Genomic DNA, 23,553 nt, shown 5'->3' with positions numbered 1-23,553 from the left:
AGCAGGAATATCTTCACACACACACTGAGGGGATGTTGTCTTTCCTGGACTGGTGGGAGCAGAAAAGCTGGAGGTGAACCATGCTCACCTTGCCTGCAGCCATCTCTTTGATAGCACCCTCCTTTCCATGCCAGGGGCCATCCTGGTGCAGTGGGATTCAAGATCAGGGAAGGATCTGCATGTGAGGATACTGTGAGCCCAAGGGAGCTTTTCTCTACCATCACCTCTAGACTGCAGCAGTCTGCCCTAGTCAGACATGGATATGCTTCCTGGGAACACAGAGGCTGTATTTTGGATTTCAAGAGGGGTGGGCGCTCACCTCCATAACATCTGCTCTAGGCCCTAAACCACCTTCTTCTCCTCCTGAAGGGAAGAAAATGAGGGTTTTTTTCCCTTTCTCATTTCACAGGTGACTGCTGGCTACTAGCAGCCATAGCTTCTCTTACACTGAATGAAAAAACACTAGCAAGAGTGGTGCCACTGGATCAAAACTTTGGGCCAGATTATGCTGGAATATTTCACTTCCAGGTAAGATGAACACATCTTGTAAGACGGCACAGCATGAACACATTTCTGTCACTGTATTTCATGGCCTATTTTGTAGTTGGGTTGCCAGTTACTGCAGAGGAGAAATTGAAAAAACATGGACTGCTGAGCTTACACTGTTGTTCATGTTTTAGGAAACAACCTAGAGGGTTATGTCAGCCTCCCACAGACATGCCACTTCCGCTCTGTAAGAAATATATGGCTTTAGAAATCATGTCACATTTTCCTGGGCACACAAACTCCACTTAGGATGTAAGGAGTTGTACTGTGCTCTATAATATATGTGTGTCTTACAGGTGTTTTGAATCATGTGGTGACCACTTGCGTAGCTACATAACATTATCCAGACAAGGAGCTACAGTACAGCTCTACGCTTTTAGTCTTAGTCTTTTCTTAAGATACATTACCCTTCCTTCAGAACAGCCCAGCATGTCATAGTGGGAATGGATGATTTACATATGACTTCTAATCAAGCCTGTGACTTACAACTAGAAGTGCTGGGACAAGAGAGTCCTGTGCTCAGGAAATGACATGCTGTCAGCAAACTCATGTGCCATGCTTTCTAAACAGTTTTGGCAGCACAACGAGTGGCTGGATGTCGTGATTGATGACAGATTACCCACCTTCAATGGCCGGTTGGTTTTCTTGCACTCAGCTGAACGCAATGAATTTTGGAGTGCCTTACTAGAGAAAGCCTATGCCAAGTAAGTTGCATTGCAGATACATCATTTGCTATTTGCACATAGCACAATTTGCACATACATTATTCACAACTCAAGTGAACAGCTTCTATCCAGTATTTTTTGGTGGCAGTGAAGGGATTTTTGCATTTGCTGTTGCCCTGAGCTAAAGATGTTATGCCTATCTCTTGCGAGCTGGTCCAGCTTCCAGCACATCATTAGATAAGCCCCTAGCTGATAGCAAGAGTTGCATCAAAGCCTGCATCCTGACATTTCTGTCTCTGCTGAGACCTCAGTTGATGGTTCTGCCTTTCTAAATGATTTGGCAGGTAACAAGCCACTGACACACAGTGGTGTTCAGTCCTTGCCAACCTGATAGCTGCCACTAAAGAAAGAAAAGCCCCAGGCTTTAGGGATATAGAGAAATGAATGAATTAAAAATGTGAGTAGCAAGGAAAGCAGAATGATCCCAATAGTCCTCCCATATATCCTGCGTGCATTTTGGGGTACTTCTTTTGACTTCAGTGCTGTTGCTGCAATTTTATGCCTGTGTGAGAAAGCTCTCAAACATGGGTTTCTTCAAAGTTTTGAAAGCATGTCTCATGGTCAGCATATGTTTTGCAGGCTGAACGGCAGCTACGAGGCTCTGAAAGGAGGCAGCACAATAGAAGCCATGGAGGATTTCACTGGGGGTGTAGGAGAAATGTATGAGGTTAAAAAGGCTCCTGACAATTTCTATGAAATCCTAGAGAAAGCTCTGAAAAGATGCTCAATGGTGGGCTGCTCCATTGATGTAAGTAAGAAATAGGGCCTGAATTTCTCTGTTTAGTTTTGTGGTTCCTGTGTTAAAAAGGCCCTAATTTTTAAAGACTGGTTAAATTAGTGACAAGTAGATGTATATGCATTTAACTTTGCAAATAATAGCTATGAACTGATTAGATATGTAGTATTAAGGCAGTCCTTAGTACAGTTGTTTAAAAGACAAGGAGAAGATTGATCACTTTCAGCAGGCGATGGCCACTGTATTTAAGGCAATAATGCCATGAGTATGAGCACTTGCTGAGGGTGAACTTTATTTCTTGACTTACTTGGTCACTTAGCATTAAAATTTGCCATAGCTTTTTGAGGACTTACTGATTCTGGAAACTACAAAATGGGGGGGTTTTCACCCCTGAATTCTGATGCATCAATGTCTTTTTACAAGAAATGAGACCATATCACACCTGATCTCAGTCTGAGAGCAGCTTTCCCCATCCCTTAGCTGACATAAACTACATTTGAATGGGGGTTAAGATTGAGATCCGGAAACGTAGATAATGTCAATACAAAATCACAGGGGCAGAGAAGGTACTGGAACCACCTTATCTTCCCTTTGAGTGAACAACACTTAAAACAAAAACAAAAAGTTCAAAAAATCCTTTCGTTTCCTCAAAGGCTCAAAGGGCACCATTGCACCATCACTGACTGCATCGAGCAGACAGCCAAGTTGTCTGATCACAGTACTGATCAGCTACTGAGCTCCCACCTGATGCTTGAAAGGGAGAAGTTGGCTCCACTTGCCATCTCACTCTGAAGAGAGAGATTCACACCTTTTTTCCATATTTCAGACCAGCAGTGCTGCCGAGTCAGAAGCCAAAACCCCCTTTGGCCTTATAAAGGGTCATGCTTACTCTGTGACTGGCATTGATGAGGTACGTTCAGCAGCGCAAAGGAGGGACTTGGGGGAAAGATAATGGAATGTCCCTTGATCTCCTTGACCCTTGAGGTGGCAGGGGGAATTATCCTAGGGTTTATCCAACTTCCCATCAACCTTTCTCTCCTACGTCTCCTGTAGCAGCCTGCACCTTTTCCCAGCTGTTACAGAGCTTGTCCAGCCTCTGCACGCTGGGGAAGCCCTGATCCCTAGCTACTGATACTTGGTATTTTCTCTATTTCCTTCTTCCCCAGGTGAGCTATCGAGGCCAGCAAGTGCAGCTTATAAGGATAAGGAATCCTTGGGGTCAGGTCGAGTGGAATGGCCCTTGGAGTGACAAGTGCGTGAGCTGTCCTGTACATGCTGGCCTTGCAAGGGCCAAATCCCAGCTGCTGCTCCACTGCTGCCTTTCTGCAGCCCCAGCTGTTCCACAGAAAATTGAATCAAGAGTTTGCACATGTATACCAGTGTTACTGCATACTAACATGTCACCCTCAGTATTTTCAGAGCTGCCCGTTTATGGGGACACTGTCTAAGTTGTTTAGCCACCAAAATCTAGCATTAGCAAAAATTAATTATTAACATTGAATGATGAGATAAGTTGATTTTAATAATGAGGTAAGTTAATTTTAAGACACTACTGATGGGGAAAAATGATACATTTGGAGTGAATTTTTATTTTTACAAGGCTGTTGCTGTAGTACTTGTAACACAACATCCATACTGTGTCCTACTGCAGATGAGCTGGAAAGTGATATTGTATTACCCCCTCTAAGTAGCTTATGAGTTTCTAGTTGCATTTACTGCTCTGTGTTTCTAACCACATGAGGGATATGCAGAAACCTTATAGATTGTATATGACCATTCAGTTTTTTGTATTCACACAGCTGATGAGGAGATGAGCCATAACCTGCCTGGCCATTTAAAATTGCTGAGACACAGACATCTGCAGGATTGCTTTGAATGACCCTGTCCTTAACATGAATCAGAAATTAATGAAATGTTTCCACATCAGCTCTGGTCTTTGTTATCTTGAAAAAGAAAAATGTAGATAATTGGCATATATAATGAGTGATTAAATCTCAAAAAATTGAGAGGTTAAGATCAGGACAGGCATCTGGCAATTCATGCTGTTTATTGAAAAGGGTCTGCAAAGCAGAGCTCTGATTCTGCACTTGATAGGTTTTCTGGAACTCAGGGTGCAGAGGGGCTCACAGGTCAATGCAAGAATCTGTAATAATATTTTGCAGTGGTTGCTGGAATTAAAAACCTTAACACAAGGGTCCTGCTGCTCCCTGGTTATTATGTCAGATTGAAAATATGGTAGGGCATTTCCAGGTTTTCCAGAAAGCTTTATCAGGTTTTTGTTTGGTTTCAATCTGCTAAAGCTGGAGTTGTAGGTGTGAATGAAAAGGAGGCAAATACTTTACCTGGAAACCCCAGTTACTCCAGCAAATCTCTCTGTATGGGGAAGGAGCCTATTCAGTTCCCAATTTTGAAGAAACATTTGGCCTTAAATTGCTGACAAACATAAAGCAGGAGATGGGGCTACAAACGAAAAACAGATTTAAGGAGGGGTGTGACTTACCAAAATCTTGATGTTTACCAATAGCCCTATTATACCCAACCCTAGCACCCGATAGCAGTCCCAACTCTGAGTGCAGGCAGTAACTCACACAGGACCATCCCGCAGCAGCTTTGGGATCTTTGGTCCTGCTTCTAGCTACATTAGTTGGGTCTCTGTGACCATGAGTGACAGCAGGCTTCAGGAGTCCTGCTAAATGCGTCTCTCTTTGTGTGAGCTGATCAAATGAAACACATGTGGAAGAAGAACAGCCTGCTGCTGTGTCCAGCCAGTTGTTCTGAGCCACATATACGTAGTAAAGCTTGGGTTTGTTTTCTTGCAGCTCTCTGGAGTGGCATTCAGTCAGCTCATCAGAGAAGAGACGCCTGTGTCAGGCAGCACAGGATGATGGAGAGTTCTGGTAAGCCACAGGGTTTTAAAGTGTATGGCTCTAGTCGGAAATCAAGGTGCAAATAAGCAATAAGGAAAAGTGTGTGAGGAAATGCTCAGTTTCTGCCTAGGAGAGGGCAGGTAGAATACTCACTTGTTTTTCTGTGTGTTTCATATGTACCCATGTCTATTTTAATAACAAAAGGCATTTTAAAAGTTAGCTTAGTTAATGGCATTAGCATATTTCAAATACTGTGTGTGTCTCATGGATGTAACACCCTTTAAATCCTTTCCATGAATAAAGGCAGGATCTACCAAAGGGAGCATTTTATTGCACTCTATCACCTACAAAATGCCTTCAGGGTTGATGCTAGTCAACACTGGAGGGATAGGGAGTCCTGAGGAGCAGTACTACTTGTTACAGAAAGTAAAAGAACACAAAGTTATGTGTGAAATGATGGAAAATATGGGGGGGGGGGGGATATGAAATTAAAAGGAAAAAAAAAAGTGGTGAAAATTGCTTTAGAAGTGTGAATTGCTCCTCATGCCAAATTCACAATCTCAGACAGAGCAGATGGCTGACTTGCACATGATGCCCCCTCCCGTATCAAACATGCTGTGCACTTCTGACAGTGTGTCTAATCACATTTTCTAGGGCCAAATGCTCATCTCTTTTACACAGAGGTAAATCTAGAGAGGTATGCAGAGGGCTATTCCAGATTTTTCATGCAAGTTAAACCAAAGTTCAACTTTAGGCCCGAAAAGTGGTTTGAGATGGACAATGCAGCATGTTAAGTTACATGAAATGATTTATCCCCAATTTTGATAGCTCTGGAGGGAAGAAGGTCCCGTGGTTGATTCATTACTTCAATATTTTTTACATAGGATATTTTGAGTTATTTCGCTGTTGACGTTGCAAATGAAATAGGGCATTTCCAGTTTTTCCAAAAAGCTTTTGTGTTTGCTTATGGGGTGAAAGAAAAGGAGTCAAAGACTTTACCTGGAACCCAAGTATCTCCAGCAAGTCCAAGCAGGGCACGACTTACAGCCTGGCTGTGCAATGGAGGTGCAAATGTGCTAGTAGGTATCAAATGAGTAATGAAATACAATAAAATGTCTGTCCAACAGACCTAAGCTGGTAGTTAAGTTAGTCCCCTGGGAAAGTCAATAAAGATTAATGAGGCTGAGCATACCCAGACAAATGTTGACCTTCCTCATCCAGCATCTCAGAGCAGAAAACAAAAGCCCTTGGGACAGAAATGTATAAAACTATATATAGAAGATAAGAAATGCTTCCAAAACCAGTCAGGCAAGTTTGATACCAGCTAAACCCTCCACCCAGTCCATCAGGCTTATTTTTCTTAATGCCTTTTGACTTCTGTGTATTTCTCTAAGGAGTGTTTGCCTCTTTGCCCCCTCTAAGCCACACCTCAATAGTTTCCCCATTAGGCTTCACATACAGACTTTGTGTGAGCAACAACGTGATGTATCCCTAAAGACCCTAAAACGGTCAGATGAGCTATGCAGAGGGCTAGCTGGGTCCTTTCAGCTACTGCTGCAGATAAAAATGCAGTCCTGAAGAGCTTTTGCTCTCCTGCTACTCCATTTTGTTGTTAGGCATTGGCCACTGGAGGAAAATGATAGTTGTAGAAATTTGTGTTAGGGAAGAGATCAGTTTCTGTACATTATTTCATGGTCCATGTAAGGAGAAGGGCAGAGGACGCATCTGGAGGCTAAAATGCCCTCAGAAAGGCCTAATACCTCTGCTTTTTTACACAGGGAAGTTCAGCTTACCAAGGCTACCTTCAGTCTTATAGTTTCAGTGGGTCTCCTGTCCTTGCAGTGCCCGCTGTGCAAGCTGCTGTCTCTTAGCTTTCCTGTTATATTCCTTTTGCCCAGGGATACACACCATACCCAGTGGTGCCTGGCTCTGGCTGCCCCTTCTCTTGGCTGTTTGCTCAGTCCTGAACACAAGGCTCCTTGGCCAGCAGGACTGTTGGTATCTTATTGACCTTTTACTTGGTAGATAAAATCATACGGTTTATCTGCTTCTCGGCATGCTGAGCAGGCTAGTTTCATCCAGCCCAGCCTAGCAGCTCAAAAACATTTATATTGTGGCATTTGCTTCCTCCTTCCAATGCCCATGTATAGGCGTCCTCATTGGGTATAAAATATATGTAATGCAAGCTATGTGACACAGCAGCAGGCAGCAGTGTTTCTGTACCACCTTAAAAGGCAGGTAGGAGCCACTACTCAAGTCCAAGTACCCTTTTTGCCTATTGTGTTTGGTGTACGTTTTTGCGAGGACAAGGTCCTAGGCACTTACGAAGGAGAGGAGGGTGAGCATCTTGAGACTAGGCACCTTAGCAGAGGCCCAAATGTAACTTTAACTGAAGTGCAGGCAGGCTAATCAGACCATGGCTTGGCTAGTCCATCACCATGTGTCCCCTGGGGTGCTATCATGTGGCTGGCATTGGCTGTTTTGTAAGCAGACTTAGCTCCTGCACAGATACCTGCCATACTTTGGTAGGCTTTTTGGCAATACAGATGCAGCCATTAAGGCCAGGATGGTGTTGGTAAAATAATTCCACCATAGGTTTTGTACCAGTGTCGTTTCTTTTCATCTTGTGCTCAACTGTAACTGAATAAAATCAATAGAGTTATAGTGTAAAAAGAAAGGTATAAGAGATCTCAGAATGAGACCCAGATAGTAAGGTTGCATGTGGTCTACACCACAGTGAGTGGGAGCTAGTTTCTCCCATGGTATACGTCAGCATATGTGCACAGCCACTGAAAATATTCAGATCCACATAAGCTGGTGATCTGGCTTTAAGACTCAGAGGAGTAAGTAATTCTGCTGGGCATCCCTCACTGAAGTGAATGACTGCCTGTTCCTTCCCATGTCTTTTGCTCAGGATGAAATTTGAAGACTTCAAAGTGCATTTTGATAAAGTTGAGATCTGCAACCTGACTCCAGATGCCCTGGACGACAGTGCTGTCCACAAGTGGGAGGTGACCATTCACCAGGGTAGCTGGGTCCGGGGATCCACCGCAGGAGGATGTAGAAATTTTCTAGGTGAATAGATACTGCTCTGAAAAGGAGAAGCATTGAAGTCTTTACCCACTCTCAGCCACCTCTCCTGTTACCCTGTAGCCAGAATTGTGGGTGCAGGCCATGCCAGCTGATGCTCAGCTAGCAGGAACCAGCCAAAAGGACAAATGTTCATATGGTCCCACTTGAGAGTTTGCAGTAAAAGAGCTGCTTTCTTTGCTCTCAAGTTCGTTGGATCTAATTTGCTGCTCACTTACATTTGCATGAGCAGGACTAGCTCCAAATAAATCCTTTAAATTGCAGCAGTAAGTGTAAAATGAGAAAAAAAATCCAGCTCAGCCAGCATGCTTATGTGGCTCTGAAGGGGCATCATGGACCTGAACTGTGTTACTCCAGACTGGCACCAGCACTGTGGGATCATTGTAGCTCTGTACTTTTAACAAAATCCCATCTGACAATTTTATTTAAACCACAGTAACTTAATAAAATATCAGACTTAAAATCTTTTCTACACCCGGTTCCATACAGGACTTCAATATCTGGCTTATTTTCTCCAGAGCTTAGTGGAAAGAAGCATGACAGTGAATAAAAAAAACTAAATTTGAGCAAAACCTCAGCTTAATCGTCCTTTTTGTCTTCCTTTTTTTTTAATTTGAGTAGTAGTAGTGGTGATATTATTATTCTGAGGCAAGAAACTCTCTGGTGTTCTTTACATTGCAGAGACTTTCTGGACGAATCCACAAATCAGGCTACATTTGACAGAAAAAGACGATGGACAAGATGAGTGTACATTCATAGCAGCGCTGATGCAAAAGGATCGCCGTAAACTCAAGAAGCTTGGCGCTGAAATGCTGACCATTGGCTACTCCATTTATGAGGTACTTTATCGCTTTTAAAGCGCAGTAGGTGCACTACCAGTATTAGCTTCTTTCTCTGGGTTTGCACCCCTGCCAGCCATTACGTATTTTTCAGGCCCTTGCTCATGAAATAATCTTTTCAGTTATATCAAGCCCCAGAGAGAATTTTCACATGGTTGGGATGATGTCCTCTCAGAGAAGGATTTAGGAGTCCCTACGGGGCCATGGCTTCCCAGGGTAAACTCCTTGGCCCCATGATTCTGTCATCCCCTGCCTGGCTCTTAGAGAGGGGATGTTGTTTCTTATGAGCCTCTTGAGGTGGATCACGCACAGGGGTGCCTGCCCCTGAGTGAGGTTGGGATTGGCAAATCTGTTGTCACTGCTCCTTGACACCCTGCCTAGGATTGTGATATTTAATGGCAGGGGAGATTTTAACGTACTAGAATCCTCTTAGACAGTCTTCTGGGTGGGAAATGACCACCAGTAGTGGTCCTCGCCATAAGGTGGGAGCTCGGTTGCTGCAAGCACCTGGATGAAGGGATAAGAGTCAGGGTCACAACGAGGTGAGAGGCTTGTGCCAGGCAGAGTTTGGCTGTATGACTGGGAAAGGGGCAAGGATGACCCCTGCACATACCGGATCATGCAGCACTGCCTTTTTTTGCTCTTCTAGAGCCCCGGCAGAGATGGACACTTGGGCAAAGACTTCTTCAGGTACCACCCCTCCAAGGCCAGGAGCAAAACCTACATTAATTTAAGGGAAGTGTCTAACAGATTCAAGCTGCCGCCAGGCGATTACATTCTTATTCCAACCACGTTTGAGCCACACCAGGAGGCAGATTTCTGCCTGAGGATTTTCTCTGAGAAGAAGGCCATCACTGAGTAAGTCAGAAGTGAGCCATGGGCCCTCTGGTGTTCGCCTGCATGTCACGCTGGTTGCTACTGGGGAGGATCTGGCTGCTGGGCACATAGCCCTAGAGCAGAGCCCTGGCACGGAAAGCTCCTGCCCATTTTTGCTAAACATAACTTTATTCTTGGAGAGGAGTTTAGTAGGTGGTGAAATAGAGCTTGCCACAGTGAACCTGCTAGAAGCTTGACGAGTAAGAGTTGCTAGCTACTTGATACTGTTCAGGAATCTGTGAATGCAGCAGTGTCTGTTTCCTGCTTGTTTCCTCCCAAAGTTTGTCCAAATGATAATTTTATACTAAAAAAGGGTATTGAGGAAAAAGTGTGTACACAATGAATAAAGAATGAGATGAATTCTTTAGCAGACAGCATGCACAGATGTGCCCTCCCCAAGTCCTGCTTCAAGTCTGGTTTTAAGGGCTCACACCAAAATTTAAACAGTGTAAAATTGTGATTGTCTGATTAATTTTATTTAAACTTAACCTCTTCAATAAAAAATACAGTTTTATCATTCACCTCTGGAAAACGTAATAAGCAAGCTTCCACCCCAAGCAGGTGTTGAATATCTTCAGATACTGAATAAGGTTTTGTTTCCTCCAGGGATCTAGATCAGAATGTTGCCATTGATCTCCCTGAGGTAAGTCTACAGAGTTAAAATAGCAAGAGAATAGCTCAGCAGAAGCCAGCACACACTGCCTTTACTGTCTTTGGCTAAAACACATTCATTTCACAGGAATGTTACACAACTGCCAGCTTTGTGTAGTGACTGAAATAGTCAGTTCTGCTGAATATGGTAAAAGAGCTGTAACAATCAAAATCATAATCATTGTGCTTCTGCATCCACTTGAAGGCAGTCAGCATCAGCTGGTGCCAGAGCTGGGTATCAGCCACCATGGGTGCACTGAAAGTACACCTGTAAGCACCAGGGAGGCACATGGCCATTCACATCTTTTAAAATTTTATTTAAAATGAAAAAAATAAGAGGCAAGAGAATGCCAACAGACCTACATTGGTTTTGCATACAAATGACTTCATTTTACTTATCAATATCCGCAGGGCTTGGGAGGGAATGCTAGGCACATGCACATGCCTACTGAAATGATTAAGTTCTTGTTTCTGAATGGCCTGGTCTTTTTGCTGAGCACTAATTGCAGCTGAGTCTGAGTCAGCTCCTGTTTAAGTGTATCCCTGCAAATAAGGCATTAATTGTGGTGTGCCTTCCCATGGAAACAAGCTAAGCCAAGACCTCATGTGTCCTCTCGGGACCAGCTAACAAGTATGTCTCTTTTTGTGGGTTCTCAGGGCCAAGTTCAGTAGCAAAGTAAATCTGTTCACCTGTCCCAGTACCATTAAGGGACTGCATCCAAACTTGAGCAGAAAGAAGTGAGGAACATCCCTGTCCATGGCAGGGGGTTAAAACTAGATGATTTTAAGGTCCTTCCCAACCCTAACCATTCTATGATTCTAAAATACATACAGTCAAAAAAACCTGGAAGTGGCCAAGCAGTGTTGGCATGGCCACTCTGGTGACAGTACACTAAATGGCACCCATGTTGTATTTTCCGTGGGAAGAGAAAACAAAGCCCAACTCTTTGCTTCCTACGCTGTGCTGTTGCCTTCTTTCCCCGTTTTTTTGGCCCAAGAACTCCTCCCTGTTCACATGGTCACCCCAGCTGTAGCAGTGGTTCCATACTATTCCATCTCTCTGCTCATCAGTGTAGACTGAAGCCTGGTCTCTACACCTTTGAGACTGCACTGAGGCACTCAGCTGGCAGCCAGCTGAAAGTGCTTCCCGGCTCAGGATGGTGCCGAGTAATGTGCCAAAGTGCAGCCACCTCTGGCTGGTGCTCTCAAGAAGGGGCAAGAGGCCCTTGGATGATGCTGCTGGAAAGGACTCAGTAGAGCTGTGGCTGTTCAAGAACCAGGGAATCAGAGCGGTGCATGGGCGGGATGAGAAAAAGAGGTGTTTGCCAGGATGGGTGCTCTTGATTTTGACATAGCCAAGGCAATGGCACGCTACACAACCACTCAAGCAAAGGAAATGAGGGAGTGAGACTCCCCTTAGGCAGCTAGATAGTTGGGTGGCCTCGGGTCTACCAATGTTCAGGAGCATGTCTACCCTTATTTTAAAATGTACTCTGGACCCCTGATGCACAGAGGAGCTATATGCAGGAGAAATGTCATGGTTTACAATTCTTCTAATGACTTCTGCGGTTGACGTTGCAGCCCCTAAACCCAAGCCCAAGCACACAAGAAACTGAAGAAGAAAAGCATTTCAAGGCACTGTTTGAGCAGATTTCAGGAAAGGTGAGTGCAAAACCCTTGTGGGTCATAGCAAGATGTGGAAAGAGGTAAGACACTTCTGCAGGCCAGGTGAAACGTTTTTTGAGTATGCTTAGTTGTAGTGTGTTGTTTGGGCACCAGATGTCACCATGCCTTATGTCTAGTTGGAGAAGGGTGCAGTCCCTCGTAAGCAAGCAGGAGGACCAAAGGGAACTCAAGGTCTGAGGGAGCTTGTCTGGTTCAGTGTCCAGCTGCAGTTTACTTTCTCTGAATCAGTGGTTCCTGCTGGAGATCTCCTTCAGACAGCCTTACACACAGCAGCCCTTTAGTTTTTAGCTTTTTCTGGGTTTTGTATGGTCTCTTTTCCTGAGTTGCAATGAAGTACATATGGGTGATTTTTGTGGGTTTTGAGGGGTTTGGTATGTTTGATTACATATTCAAGTAACAGATGTTGTACTTTGTTCTCTTTATTTTATTTTACTGTAGGACATGGAGATATCTGCAGAAGAACTTGAATATGTTCTGAATGCTGTATTAAAAAGAAGTAAGTGCTGATATCCTCTGAGGTAAGGGGTGTAAAGAACTTTATAAAAGCTGCCATTAAATGCACTTACAGACGGGCTGTGTTATGACTCCTGCCTGGTGTCCTCTAGCCAGCTGTGCAGAGCCAGGAAAACATCTGGTCCATGATCTAAACACGAGCTTGCCCTGCCTCCAGCATGATCCATGTCAGCTCAGTGAGGCCAGCTCTTCGTTGCACTGCTGCTCTGCTGTGGATAGACAGGCACTGAGCTGGGACTTGTAAGACCTGGACATAGTTGATGACCCTGCTACAGGCCCTTTGTACAATGGAAAACCTGTGACTCTCTGAGCCTCACCTCCTGATTTACCAAACAAGGACAGTATTTCCTGTCATGTCTTCAATAAATATCTCTTCTGTCTGGACTGTAACTTCTCTATAGTGAGGGTTGTCTTCATCTTGCAGTGCACAGCTCCTCCCACAATGAGGACTAAGAGCCAGCTATGCCCACTTATGAAATCCTATTTTCTACTTTTGTTTTATAAAAGGCAGATTTGCCCAATGACTTCTTTCTTATGATTGTGCTTTTTCAGCAAAGAACATCAAATTCAAGAACGTAAGTCTCATTTCATGCCGAAATATCATTTCTCTTATGGATGTATCCTTTTGAATAAGTGCTTGTGAGGCTAAATGAACACAGAATATAATTGTCCATAGGCTTATCTGTCATGGATACCAAAGACAGATGTGGTAATGTCGTGGCAGAACAGTAGCCAAAGAAAAAAAATTATGTGAAGTTGTATACTGATTTTTATTATAGAAATTTAAGCTTAGGAGCTTCAAGACAGACCATTTTCTACTACAGACTTAGAGGCACACACTTTAATGTTAAGCACTTTTAAAAGTAATTCTCAAATTACTTCCATATAGACCAGTGCATTTTTCAAGCAGTGGTTTATTTGAAAAAGGCCTAGAAGAGATAACTCAAGAAAAGTCTGTTGTCTGGAAGGTTAAGCTCACCAGACAGACTTGTGCCTGCAAGTTATGGGTCAGAAATCAAGGATCAGCAGAGTGCTGAAAATTACTGATTATCAAAGCTGTGGGGTTTTTTGACAGCCAGACTAAAAGCTGGAAAATCTGGTCTTTCAGCTAGATCCTGGAACTCCAGGAAGCAGACGTGTGGGCGAGAGTTGTCTGTCCAAATTTAGGCATTTGTGGTGTAGGTGTCTACATCTAAGCTAACTTTATAGACTTCCTTTATAGATAGTGAAAAAGATGGTTTAATTATGCTTGTTCTGGATGTGCCTGACTGTGAGGGATGCTAAATAACTGCTCAGACATTAGGTGAGATGAATCACAGCCCTGGTACTTCCCCAACAGCTTCATCCTTTGCAATGTTCTGGTGCCTGTAGAGTTTGCTTAGCATGGCTTCTCCTCAGGTAGGCCTGTTTTTCACAGCATGCTTTCCTGATAGACAATTTTGTTGCATGTGAGGCAGAACAGATACTGTTCTAACAAGGCAAGTATCTAACATTTGGTTTATGTCTTGTTTGTTCAGCTGAGAAGTTCTTATCTTTTGCTTTCTTTGCTCCAGTCCATGACAGAGGTAACATCCTTTCAAACACTAGAACAGAAAACCAAAACAGACAAAACTTTCTCCTGTTAAAGCAACATCCATAATCTTCAAATCTAGTGCACACCAGTCACCATGCAGATGCAGTGAGAAACAGGGCAGCAGTCCTGAATTTCCTCCCTTAAAAACAAAGCTTCAGTAGGGAGCTGGTCCATGTTCACATCTCATCCTTACATGGTATTGGGACAGAGCCAGGGTCTGCACTTTGGCATTCCTAGGTTTACTATTTAGGATATAACGAAATAGTTTCCATGATTTGCAATGCTTCCAAGCAAAACTATTCTGCATAGTTTTGAATAAATGGGGAAACATCTCTTCTTCTGCTTTAGCAGTACAAGTAACACAGACGCAACCATCACACTCTGGACATGGTATTTGGAGCACAATGGGGGAACAAAATTACATGAATGCAAACCCAAGTCAACACTGGCAGAGTCCCCTCCCAATGCCACCGAATTCCCCAGCTACAGTCACCAAGCATTGGCACGAAGTGAGGGCAAAGTTCTACATTACCTCAGGAAGAAGAACCTGGCTGGGTAAATTGACAATGACTTTTTGCAGGAGTAATAATGTCCTTGGGATCTGAGCACCCTCAGTAATGTCACCACTGTAGGTGCTAAAATAATGACAGGCATTAACTAGACTCTACTTGGCACATTTTTACCTTTATGAGTGCTCACTGAGCTAGTGTCCGTCTAAGCAAGGGCTTTGTCCTGGCAAGTAAGATGGAAAAGGGAAGGGGAATAGGCCCATTCCTTATTTAGCATTTCAGAGCAAGTGCTCCATCCTGCAAGCAGCTGTGCTTGGGCAACATCAGTAACTCAGTGAAATAAGTATTTAAAGACCCTCACATTTCAGGCAGAGGGAAGGCCAGGCAGATCTAATCACTGCCTCTTAGAAATGCTATACAGACGTTATTTTTCAGACCATAAGGCCTGGATTTTGCCAGCCTCACCCCACAACGTCCATTGAATTTTTGGTTGAGCCATTGCAACAGAGGCTGGTCTCTAGGTAAAAATACTGAATAGCACATTGGTTGACTAACTCCTTTGAGTACAGTAGCAAATTGTTTTAATCAGGTAATTTAATTCTCTGAATCATTTATATCCCATTTACATCCAAAGCTGTTCCTGCCTCAGAACAATCTGCCTTTCTTTCTTCTGTGGAGCCTGCATTGCTCAGCTGTGTTTTTATATCACATAATGTTCCCCAAGTATCACAGCCACAGCCATGACTGTAACTGCTCAAGCTGCACCTCATGAGAAATCCTGATATGGGTTTCAGTGGCACCAGAGGCATTCCAGGCAACTTCACATTTTCTGCTTAAAGGAACAGTGCTGATAAATTCAGACTTTGGACCTTCAGGTAAAAAATCCTTTTCCTTAATTCAGATTACCAGACCAATGGCAACGGGAAACTGGAATTTAATGAGTTCAAAGTTTTCTGGGAAAAAATGAAGAAATGGATAGTAGGTGACATTATGCATTGTATTTGTTTCTCCATTTCATTAGCTATTTCCTGCATAGTTTATTATCTATGTGCAGACAAAAGTGGAGACAGGAGTGTTTACAAGCCACGGATTTTAACTCAAACCAAATGTTTTAAAAGTATAGGGGCTTGTTTTGGATAGTTGAAGACATTCTTAGCTTTCCATGATGCTAAAACATAATGGCTTTCTGGAAATAACAGAGATTTTTGTAAGCAAATCAGCTATGTTTGGGATAAAGAATGCAAAGGACACTAATAAGCAAGCCAATCAAAATTAAACTTAAGGAGTTTCCATTACTGCTGTTGTACAGAAGTAGAAAGCAATGATTCATAACTAGTAGGAAACAATCATTTCCTATGCCACTGCATTTCCTTTATTGATCTCTCAGGAGCCAACTGTACCGAAGTCTGGGAAAGTGTTGATTCTAAATGTAAACACATTTCCCTGCCACTGTATATGGCAGTAAGAATAAGCAGGCTTGCAGAATCAGGCCACAGACTGAATATTCAATAAAGACGACATAATTGTTTCCTCATGGTCATTAATAGTTTCTTCTGAATTCATGGTTCACCCAAGCATTCAAAATATGCAGTTTTCTGCTTCTTGTCTAGCCCATGAAAAATGGCAAACACTTTTTTTGGGTACTAATGTCACATTTCTCTTCACAAAGCATGCACTGTTTTTTAACAAGGGGGTTTGAGAAATCCTTGTATCCTGTTGGAAGATCTGCACGTATGTTTGCTGGATAAATTTAAGATGAATGTGATGACAACTCTAAATATATTACAAGGGGTAGTTCAGTTTGTCATCTCATTAAAAAGATGGAATTTAACTCTAGTTTAATAATCTTTTAATATTTAGGTCTGAATTCAAACTGTTTGTACCAGTTCTCTTGGTTGTACCATGAATGTGGCTGCTTGGATCTTTTATACCTAGAAGCAAATGGGCAAATGACAGTTTTAACTTCACATTTAACAATTTGTCTCTAGCTTTCAGAATTATAGAGAAAAACATAAAAAGAGATTCAGAGAATGCATCAATTCAGAGTTAAAAGATGAAAAGCAATACATCCTTCCCCAATAAAATCACTTTTTAAAAAATCATGGAGTTTTTTACAAAGAAGAACTCACTATTTTTGAATACTTGGGTTGGCAGTACTTGTTGAAGTTTCACAACAACCTATTCATATGACAAAGAGAACTGGGACCTAGTTTTGTTCCTCAGTTACAAAATCAGACTTGATCTGGGCCAAAGCCTTGTCAGCCTTCTTAAATGCTTAAGCTATACAGTTAGCAATAAACTCCTTGCCTTTCTGTGCTGTATCTGTGCTCCCTTTCATATGCATATGAACTTTCCATGTTCTTCTTTCATAACAGAATATCTTTCTTCAATTTGACTTTGATAAATCTGGGTCCATGTCCTCCTATGAGCTTCGCAGTGCACTTAAAGCTGCAGGTAAGGAAACCACTGCTTTTTATCTGGGAAAACTGTCAGGCACATTGGCTGTGGATGAAGATGGCTGCAATCAATCATGCAGGCCAGGTGCCCCTGAGCAGAGTGGAGGTTTAAACCTCAGAGAGGACCTGGGTACCTAAAGAAGAGATCAAGTAGACTAATTTTGACCCCAGGAATCCCCAGTCCCGCAGGGCAGTCAGAGCAGTCTTTAAATTTTTCTTGAGCTCTGTTGAACTCAACAAGGCTGAACATGTCCAGGGTTAGACCCTGAAACAAATTGCTCCAGAGTCCATCTACACTCAAGGGCTGGAGGAACAGTGAGTAAGCTGTTTGTTATGAAGAGCAGTCAGTGCATTTGTATTTCACCACAAATTATTTCTATCAAAGCACCTAGTTTTGCAGAAATCCCTCCAAATTTCAGGGAGACAGAATGGTCCCTCATACATCAAAAAGTGCATGGAGTAGAAACTGCAGTGACTGCAAAATTTCTTGTTCAGTTTGCTATTCATTGCAAGCTTAAAGAATTTTGTGGTCGGATCACTTTCAGGATGGCTACGTGCCACTGAGTATCCTGCCATTAACTGGTTTTCAAGATTAGTTAGTAGAGACCTGCAGATTCCTCCCTGGCCTATGAGGTTGCTCACTTTTCCTTTGTGCGTGCGTCTTTGGGAAGGATACCAACTCAGCAACTATCTGCTGCAACTGATTGTCCTCCGATACTCTGATGAACAGTTCCAGATTGACTTTGATGATTTCCTGAACTGCTTAATTCGCTTAGAGAATGCAAGTCGTGAGTATCTTCTTCCTCTGGAATTTCTTCCCCTTTTTAAAAAAACCCTAATGTTCCTCTTTTGGCTGTTGTTGAGCATATTGCACAATATCTAAGATCAAGTGTGTACATGGCTAACGGAAAGGAGCTGTGCTTAGCATTTGCTTTTAGGATGGCTTTTCTCCTGTAAAGTGAAAAATGTTCTGTGGCTAATGGAAAATTTCCCTATGTGAATTGAGCCTGCTTCACAAACTCTACAACAACATAGAAGGCATGTGAAGAATGCTGGCAAAGTCCATGTTATAGCCTTTCTTGTGGCTCACCCATGAGCTTAATTTGGGATCACAGAAGTTCAAGGTTCAAATATTGCTTGTGCCTCATGCAAAGAGATAACTGGCATGCACTTGGGCAGGTATCTCCTGTACATTTCACATAACTTGTCCACTTTTGGCTGAAGATATGGTTCCTTGTACACTGAGCGCCATACATTCCCAGTTCATTTATGCACAGGGTCACTCTCATTCCAGCAGTAGTAGAGATAGATTAAATGGCTGGATAAATGCTGAAGTGATCATTAGCGTGACTCCAAATTCAAATCAAATGCAACTCTCTGAGAAGCAAAATCAACTTTCTTGACTGTTTTTTATTGTTTTGTTCTTCTCTTTACTCTCTGTTTCGATATGTGGCAACAGAAGTATTAAGCTACTGAGAGAGAAAAGTTAAATAAGATATAGAAAGAAATACAAATTGCTTGGCTTCATTTTTGAAGTATCATCCAAATGAGATGGATTTTTGAAGTATCATCCTCTTTCAGTCAAGTTCTGAAATGAGATGTGCACAAAGGCCTTATGTCAACAAGACATTTCCTCTCGCGAGGACTTTGTTTTGTCACAGCAGCTACCACCACCAAGCAATGCTAAGTGATCTGCCTTTGCGCCAGGCCCTCCCTCTCCTTGGCACGGCCACCCGTCGTTGTGGGATGGGGAGCTCATGTATGAATATGAATGAGGTGTATTTATAGCGCTGGTGTCCTGTTTTTCATTTCAGGAGTATTCCAAGCACTGAGTGTGAAAAACAAGGAGTATATTAACCTGAATATAGGCGAGGTATGAGCACAGCTTCATAAACACTGACAAAATGATGGGGCTTCTCTAGAGCTTTGTCCTCTTGTAAGAAGTGGAGCATTTCTGCATGGCACTTCGGGTGACATCTGTGCCCATGAGAGTGCAGGGGTCATGTACCACAGGTTTCAGCAGGGCTAGGATTTTACAGCACGCGCACTGATTACATTTCCCCCGTGCTATAGCCTTCCTTCCTTGCTCTGTGGCATATTGACAGCCCACCTCCCTTTCAGCATTCCCTGCTTTCTTACCTCAGGTGCCAGCTCTCAGTGGGTGAAAGGGGAAGCTGCAGATGGGGATGGAAGGTCTTTCACTCTCCCCAAATCCCCCAGGACTGCAGATCAGCCTTGCCTGTGCATGTCCATCATCTGCTTCTCACACTGTTCAGAATAGGCTTCTTGTTTTCTTGTGCTCTCTTTGTCTCCCTGTCATATATGTGGGTTGTCTCTCATTTAACACTAACTCAAAGCTTCCTGGGGCCAGGCACAATGAATTCCCTGACAAAACAAACATTGAAGCCCATGCAGACTGCTGGGATGAAAACAAAACCACTGCCATTATCAGCATCTAGTGCTTGGAGAGCTGTGCCTCCGTCCCTCCAAACACGGAAGTAAATGCTGGCTGAAGTTTGTCCTTAGTGACAGGACATAAAAGCCTAGTGAGCGAAGGTACTCTTCTCTGCACAGGGTCAGTTCAGAGCAAGGCACTGCTGTTGAACATCTCTTTCCTTTGGGGAAAGGAAGGGGGAAGGAGAAGGGCCTGAAATCATTTATTGTAATGTTGATCTTTCTTCCACTATTAGTTTATCTACCTGGCAATGAACATCTGAAGAAGTCTTACTTGGATGCCAGAAGTTTCTTGTGACATTGCTGCTGAGACTTCTGCCCCAAACAGCTGAGATCCCCCTTGCATGCAAACTTCACCAGGAGATTTCATGCGAGGGACATGCATGCTGCCCACCTTTTATGGTCCTCAGCACTCTTGAGGAGTCCAACAGTCAGATCATATTTGGTTTTGGTAAAGCCTGTTACTGGATTTGTTACTGTGAGAGGCATTTGGATGGGGCACACGTGCCTCTCAAACAGCCTGAAACCTGAGTGACCACAAGTTTTTATGAAAAAAGATTGTATTTAGTTTCAGCACAGCACAGCACAGACTATAGTGATTAAAAATCTTTATTGCTGCTTGGCTACAGATTACTGTAATGTGCTTTTGAAAATACAAGGTTGCATAAAACTTTATTCTGTTTGGATGTTTGTTCTTATTTCCAGGCATGCTGTGTAGCTATGTAAAAAGCCCCCTGTTACAGCCACCTGAATTGCAGTCTGGTGGACTGCGAACAAAGGAAGGCCACGAAATGTCTGGATTAAATTCAGCCTTGAATATTTATGACAGAGATCCCTGGTGCAGGCTTCCTTAGAAGGATACTTAAGCTAAGGTTTGACATTCATCAAAAATTTAATTTAGGGAAAAATTGTTCCATTTCACTTTCTATTAGTCCTCCCTCTGTTACCGGCAAAGTTCCTCTGTTACACATCGGACCGTGTCCCACAAGCCAGTTTCAACAGAGTTGCACACAGCTTGCTTTCATCTTCAGAGAAACATGTGGCCCTGAAACAGTGAGCTCTTGTGTGGGGCCATTTTCCTCCAGGCAGTCCAAGATTGTGTCCCACAACAACCATGCTCCAGAAGAGCAACTGGAATAATTTTAGATGAATTAAATGTACCCATTGGTAAGGCCCTGATCTCTGCAGCTATTGCTGGTTTGCATTGCTATTTTGCATCTGTGACTTACATAGTATGATTCATGTGATGTGGGTAGCCAGTGCTGACTTAAAAAACAACATTAATAGAAGCCAGGGACTTAAGAGGTCTTCACAGGATTTGTTTCTATGATTATCTTCATAACATATGTCTATTTTATAATGCATCAACTGTCTGGATTTGTTTTCTAAAACCTTTCTTGCAGTGACAGAGATGGCCCTAGAATAACCTTGCATTCCGTACTGTCCAGAATCACTGAGACAGCCAGGGGTTTGTTTTCTCTAGATTTAGACCTAATGAACAATTCTGGAAGGAAGATCAAGCTGAAGCAAAGGTGAAACTCAAACAGTGAAAAAACATAGGGATCATAATGTTTAAAATAACCACTTTCTTTTTTTCTAACAATTATAATCTTGTAACTATGCAGAAAATGCTCTGGATCTGACTGGAAGCTGAGCAAAAGCTAATGGTTGCAGTATTTGATTAACTGAGGTACTCAGCCCCATGAGGTATATTGATTTTCAGATGTGCTGATTGTATGCCCTTTTGACAGCACTGGAGGCAGCTGTCTAAATTTGTGAAAGTTTGGATTAAAATCTAGATTGTTCTATAAACATTCAGCCACATATTTGAAACAAAAAATCATAGATCCTTGATTGGTTCATTGTGCAAGCTTAGGCATGGATACAAATTTGTTGTAATACAGTATCATTCACAAGCTATGCAGAAGAAAAGAGATGTCTCAAGGCCTGGCATCACCAATGCAGCTTTCGGTTCTCCTACACAGAGCTGGGAATGTCTTGGCGGAATCAGGATTAATATAAGACAGTGATGAATATTGAGGTGGGAGCAATGGAGCACAAGTAAAAATCTCTTCTGCATTTAAAAGAAAATTAATGTATTTAAGAAAAAAACACCCCGAGGTGTTTTCTGCCCACTTGGAGCAACTGCCTGCTGACTGTACCACAAGGAATTTGAAAGCAAACATCTGAGTCCTTTACATATCAAGCCTCTTTCCTGGCCAGCCAGCTCACTGTGTAAACCCTGTCCTACCCTGGGGTTTACATAACATCCCATAGCCACAGCAGAGGTGCATGTAAGGGGAGTTAAGCACAAGAAAACCTGTACCTACGACCGGGCTGGCCCATGGCCACCTGGACTTTGTTGCAGCACAGTCCGTATCTCACCACTGTGGCTATAAGGATAGTATGGTGCCTGTGCTGAAAAGCCTTGCTAATATCAAGGTGAAGAACAGCAACTGCTCCCCCTTGTCCTATGCACCAGACCGTATTTTATTTTTTGCATTGGAGTAAGGTCCACCTTCAAAAGGCAAAAGTAACTGCAGAAGTGCATGTGAAGACGAAGGATTATATAAACCCTGGTAACAGGTTTTTTTGGTCTGCTATTATACTGCTCATGTGAGTGGGTGAATGGGAGACATTTGACTTCACAGCCCCATCCAGATACGACAATCCTCGTCAGCACTGCACCCACCCAGTGTGTGAGCAGGAGGCCAGCTCAGTGCCCAGAAGCAGGGTTTTGGGCTTGCTGGTGGTCTTTTCTTCTAATTAAGGATCTTGAATTTAAAGCTAGACCTTGCTGCCTTCTCTGATATGAGATGTAGATATGTTTGGCTCTGCACATTACAGGAGCAATGGCAAATCACTTACGATGCTCTGAAAGCTGTGCGCGTGGTACATTCCCTCATGTGGTACACATAGACCTTGTTAGCAAGAGCTGGTTCGTGCTGGGAGCCCTGCCTGTCTGCTAATAGCACCATTAAAGGGGAACATGAGAGGCATTTTTCATAATTATATTACTGGAAAAAACCTAAAAATCACTTAGCTACAGGGTTGCAGTCTGAGCATGCTCTCCTACTCCCTCACAGAGCAACAAATCTGTCTAAAACCTGCTGCTAAAGCTTCAAGCCAGATGCTAACAGGGGCTGTCTGCTGCCCTGGTACTGGTAGTCTCTCCTCTGCTCCCCTGCATTCCCTCAGCATCCTCAGCACCCCAAGATGCTGGGCAGTGCTTAGAGACATGGCCCATTTCTGAGTTTAAAGGAACAACATCAGTGCAAGGTGTAAGCCTTTTGAGAGGGGATTCATTTGGAGTTTGTCCTAAGCTCAGCCACCTCCACCACCCCGATGGTAAATTTGGCAGTGGCATTTTCCTGTTTTGAAGAAGGTTTCCTGCCCAACCTGCTTCTGAGGCCAGGAGGGATATAGTTAATGGAAACTACCATGAAGAACTGCCATAAAGATGTAAAGAAACTGAAAAATAGTGGAAAAGCATTCTGCCATTTCTCCATGCAAGCAGAGACAGAAACTGTCAGTAAACATTTTGGACACGAGTATGAGCAGGAGTATCTCATGCTGCTTCAAAAACCTCCCAGGCAGGAGAGATGCTAGAAGTGATGTGGCGGCTCATCCCATTTATAACAGTTGCAGTTGCTTCCAGTCATGAAACCTAAATATTTGTGAATAGATACTGAGTTACCTAAGTCATTCTCATTTCAACTGCATCACATCCCCACTTCTCCCCCGCCTGTCCCCTGAAATATTTGAGTCTTTGTGCTTTTTGCCTCGTGGCAGCGTCTGTTTTGGAAGCACATCAGAGTGCTGAGGGCAGTTTGTAATGTTCCCAGTAAGGCTGGAACTTCAACATTTTAGAAATTAATTACAAATACTTGCTGATTGAGGTAAACACACAACTGCAATGCAATTGCCAACAACTGTCTTCTGCACGTCAGCCACTTATAAGGGCAACTGTGTTATAAACTAATCTCCTAAAAACCCTAATTAATTTTCATCCCCTGCCCTTTGCTTGGTCCT

At 43.1% G+C, this 23,553-nt stretch overlaps 1 protein-coding gene across 2 annotated transcripts in view; it reads left to right on the top strand.

Annotated features, from left to right (window-relative positions):
- The window catches only part of CAPN9 (calpain 9), a 24,917-nt gene extending 5,133 nt beyond the window's left edge, over nucleotides 1–19,784 (top strand). Inside the window, exons 3-20 of one of the 2 annotated variants that reach the window (XM_010013345.1) lie at nucleotides 410–528; nucleotides 1,117–1,250; nucleotides 1,851–2,019; nucleotides 2,834–2,917; nucleotides 3,174–3,259; nucleotides 4,827–4,904; nucleotides 7,789–7,949; nucleotides 8,646–8,803; nucleotides 9,453–9,661; nucleotides 10,286–10,322; nucleotides 11,912–11,992; nucleotides 12,455–12,512; nucleotides 13,082–13,146; nucleotides 15,521–15,589; nucleotides 16,987–17,065; nucleotides 17,739–17,855; nucleotides 18,882–18,940; nucleotides 19,758–19,784. In XM_010013345.1, the coding sequence (XP_010011647.1) occupies nucleotides 410–528; nucleotides 1,117–1,250; nucleotides 1,851–2,019; nucleotides 2,834–2,917; nucleotides 3,174–3,259; nucleotides 4,827–4,904; nucleotides 7,789–7,949; nucleotides 8,646–8,803; nucleotides 9,453–9,661; nucleotides 10,286–10,322; nucleotides 11,912–11,992; nucleotides 12,455–12,512; nucleotides 13,082–13,146; nucleotides 15,521–15,589; nucleotides 16,987–17,065; nucleotides 17,739–17,855; nucleotides 18,882–18,940; nucleotides 19,758–19,784 (1,790 nt within the window). The remainder of the gene's footprint in view (nucleotides 1–409; nucleotides 529–1,116; nucleotides 1,251–1,850; nucleotides 2,020–2,833; nucleotides 2,918–3,173; nucleotides 3,260–4,826; nucleotides 4,905–7,788; nucleotides 7,950–8,645; nucleotides 8,804–9,452; nucleotides 9,662–10,285; nucleotides 10,323–11,911; nucleotides 11,993–12,454; nucleotides 12,513–13,081; nucleotides 13,147–15,520; nucleotides 15,590–16,986; nucleotides 17,066–17,738; nucleotides 17,856–18,881; nucleotides 18,941–19,757) is intronic. The other variant, XM_010013347.1, reaches the window with a different exon arrangement.
- Nucleotides 19,785–23,553: the final 3,769 nt, after the last annotated feature.

Source organism: Nestor notabilis, unplaced genomic scaffold (genome assembly GCF_000696875.1).
Source record: "Nestor notabilis isolate BGI_N333 unplaced genomic scaffold, ASM69687v1 scaffold9294, whole genome shotgun sequence".
Taxonomy (NCBI): domain Eukaryota; kingdom Metazoa; phylum Chordata; class Aves; order Psittaciformes; family Psittacidae; genus Nestor; species Nestor notabilis.
This window is presented reverse-complemented; position numbering and strand designations above follow the sequence as displayed.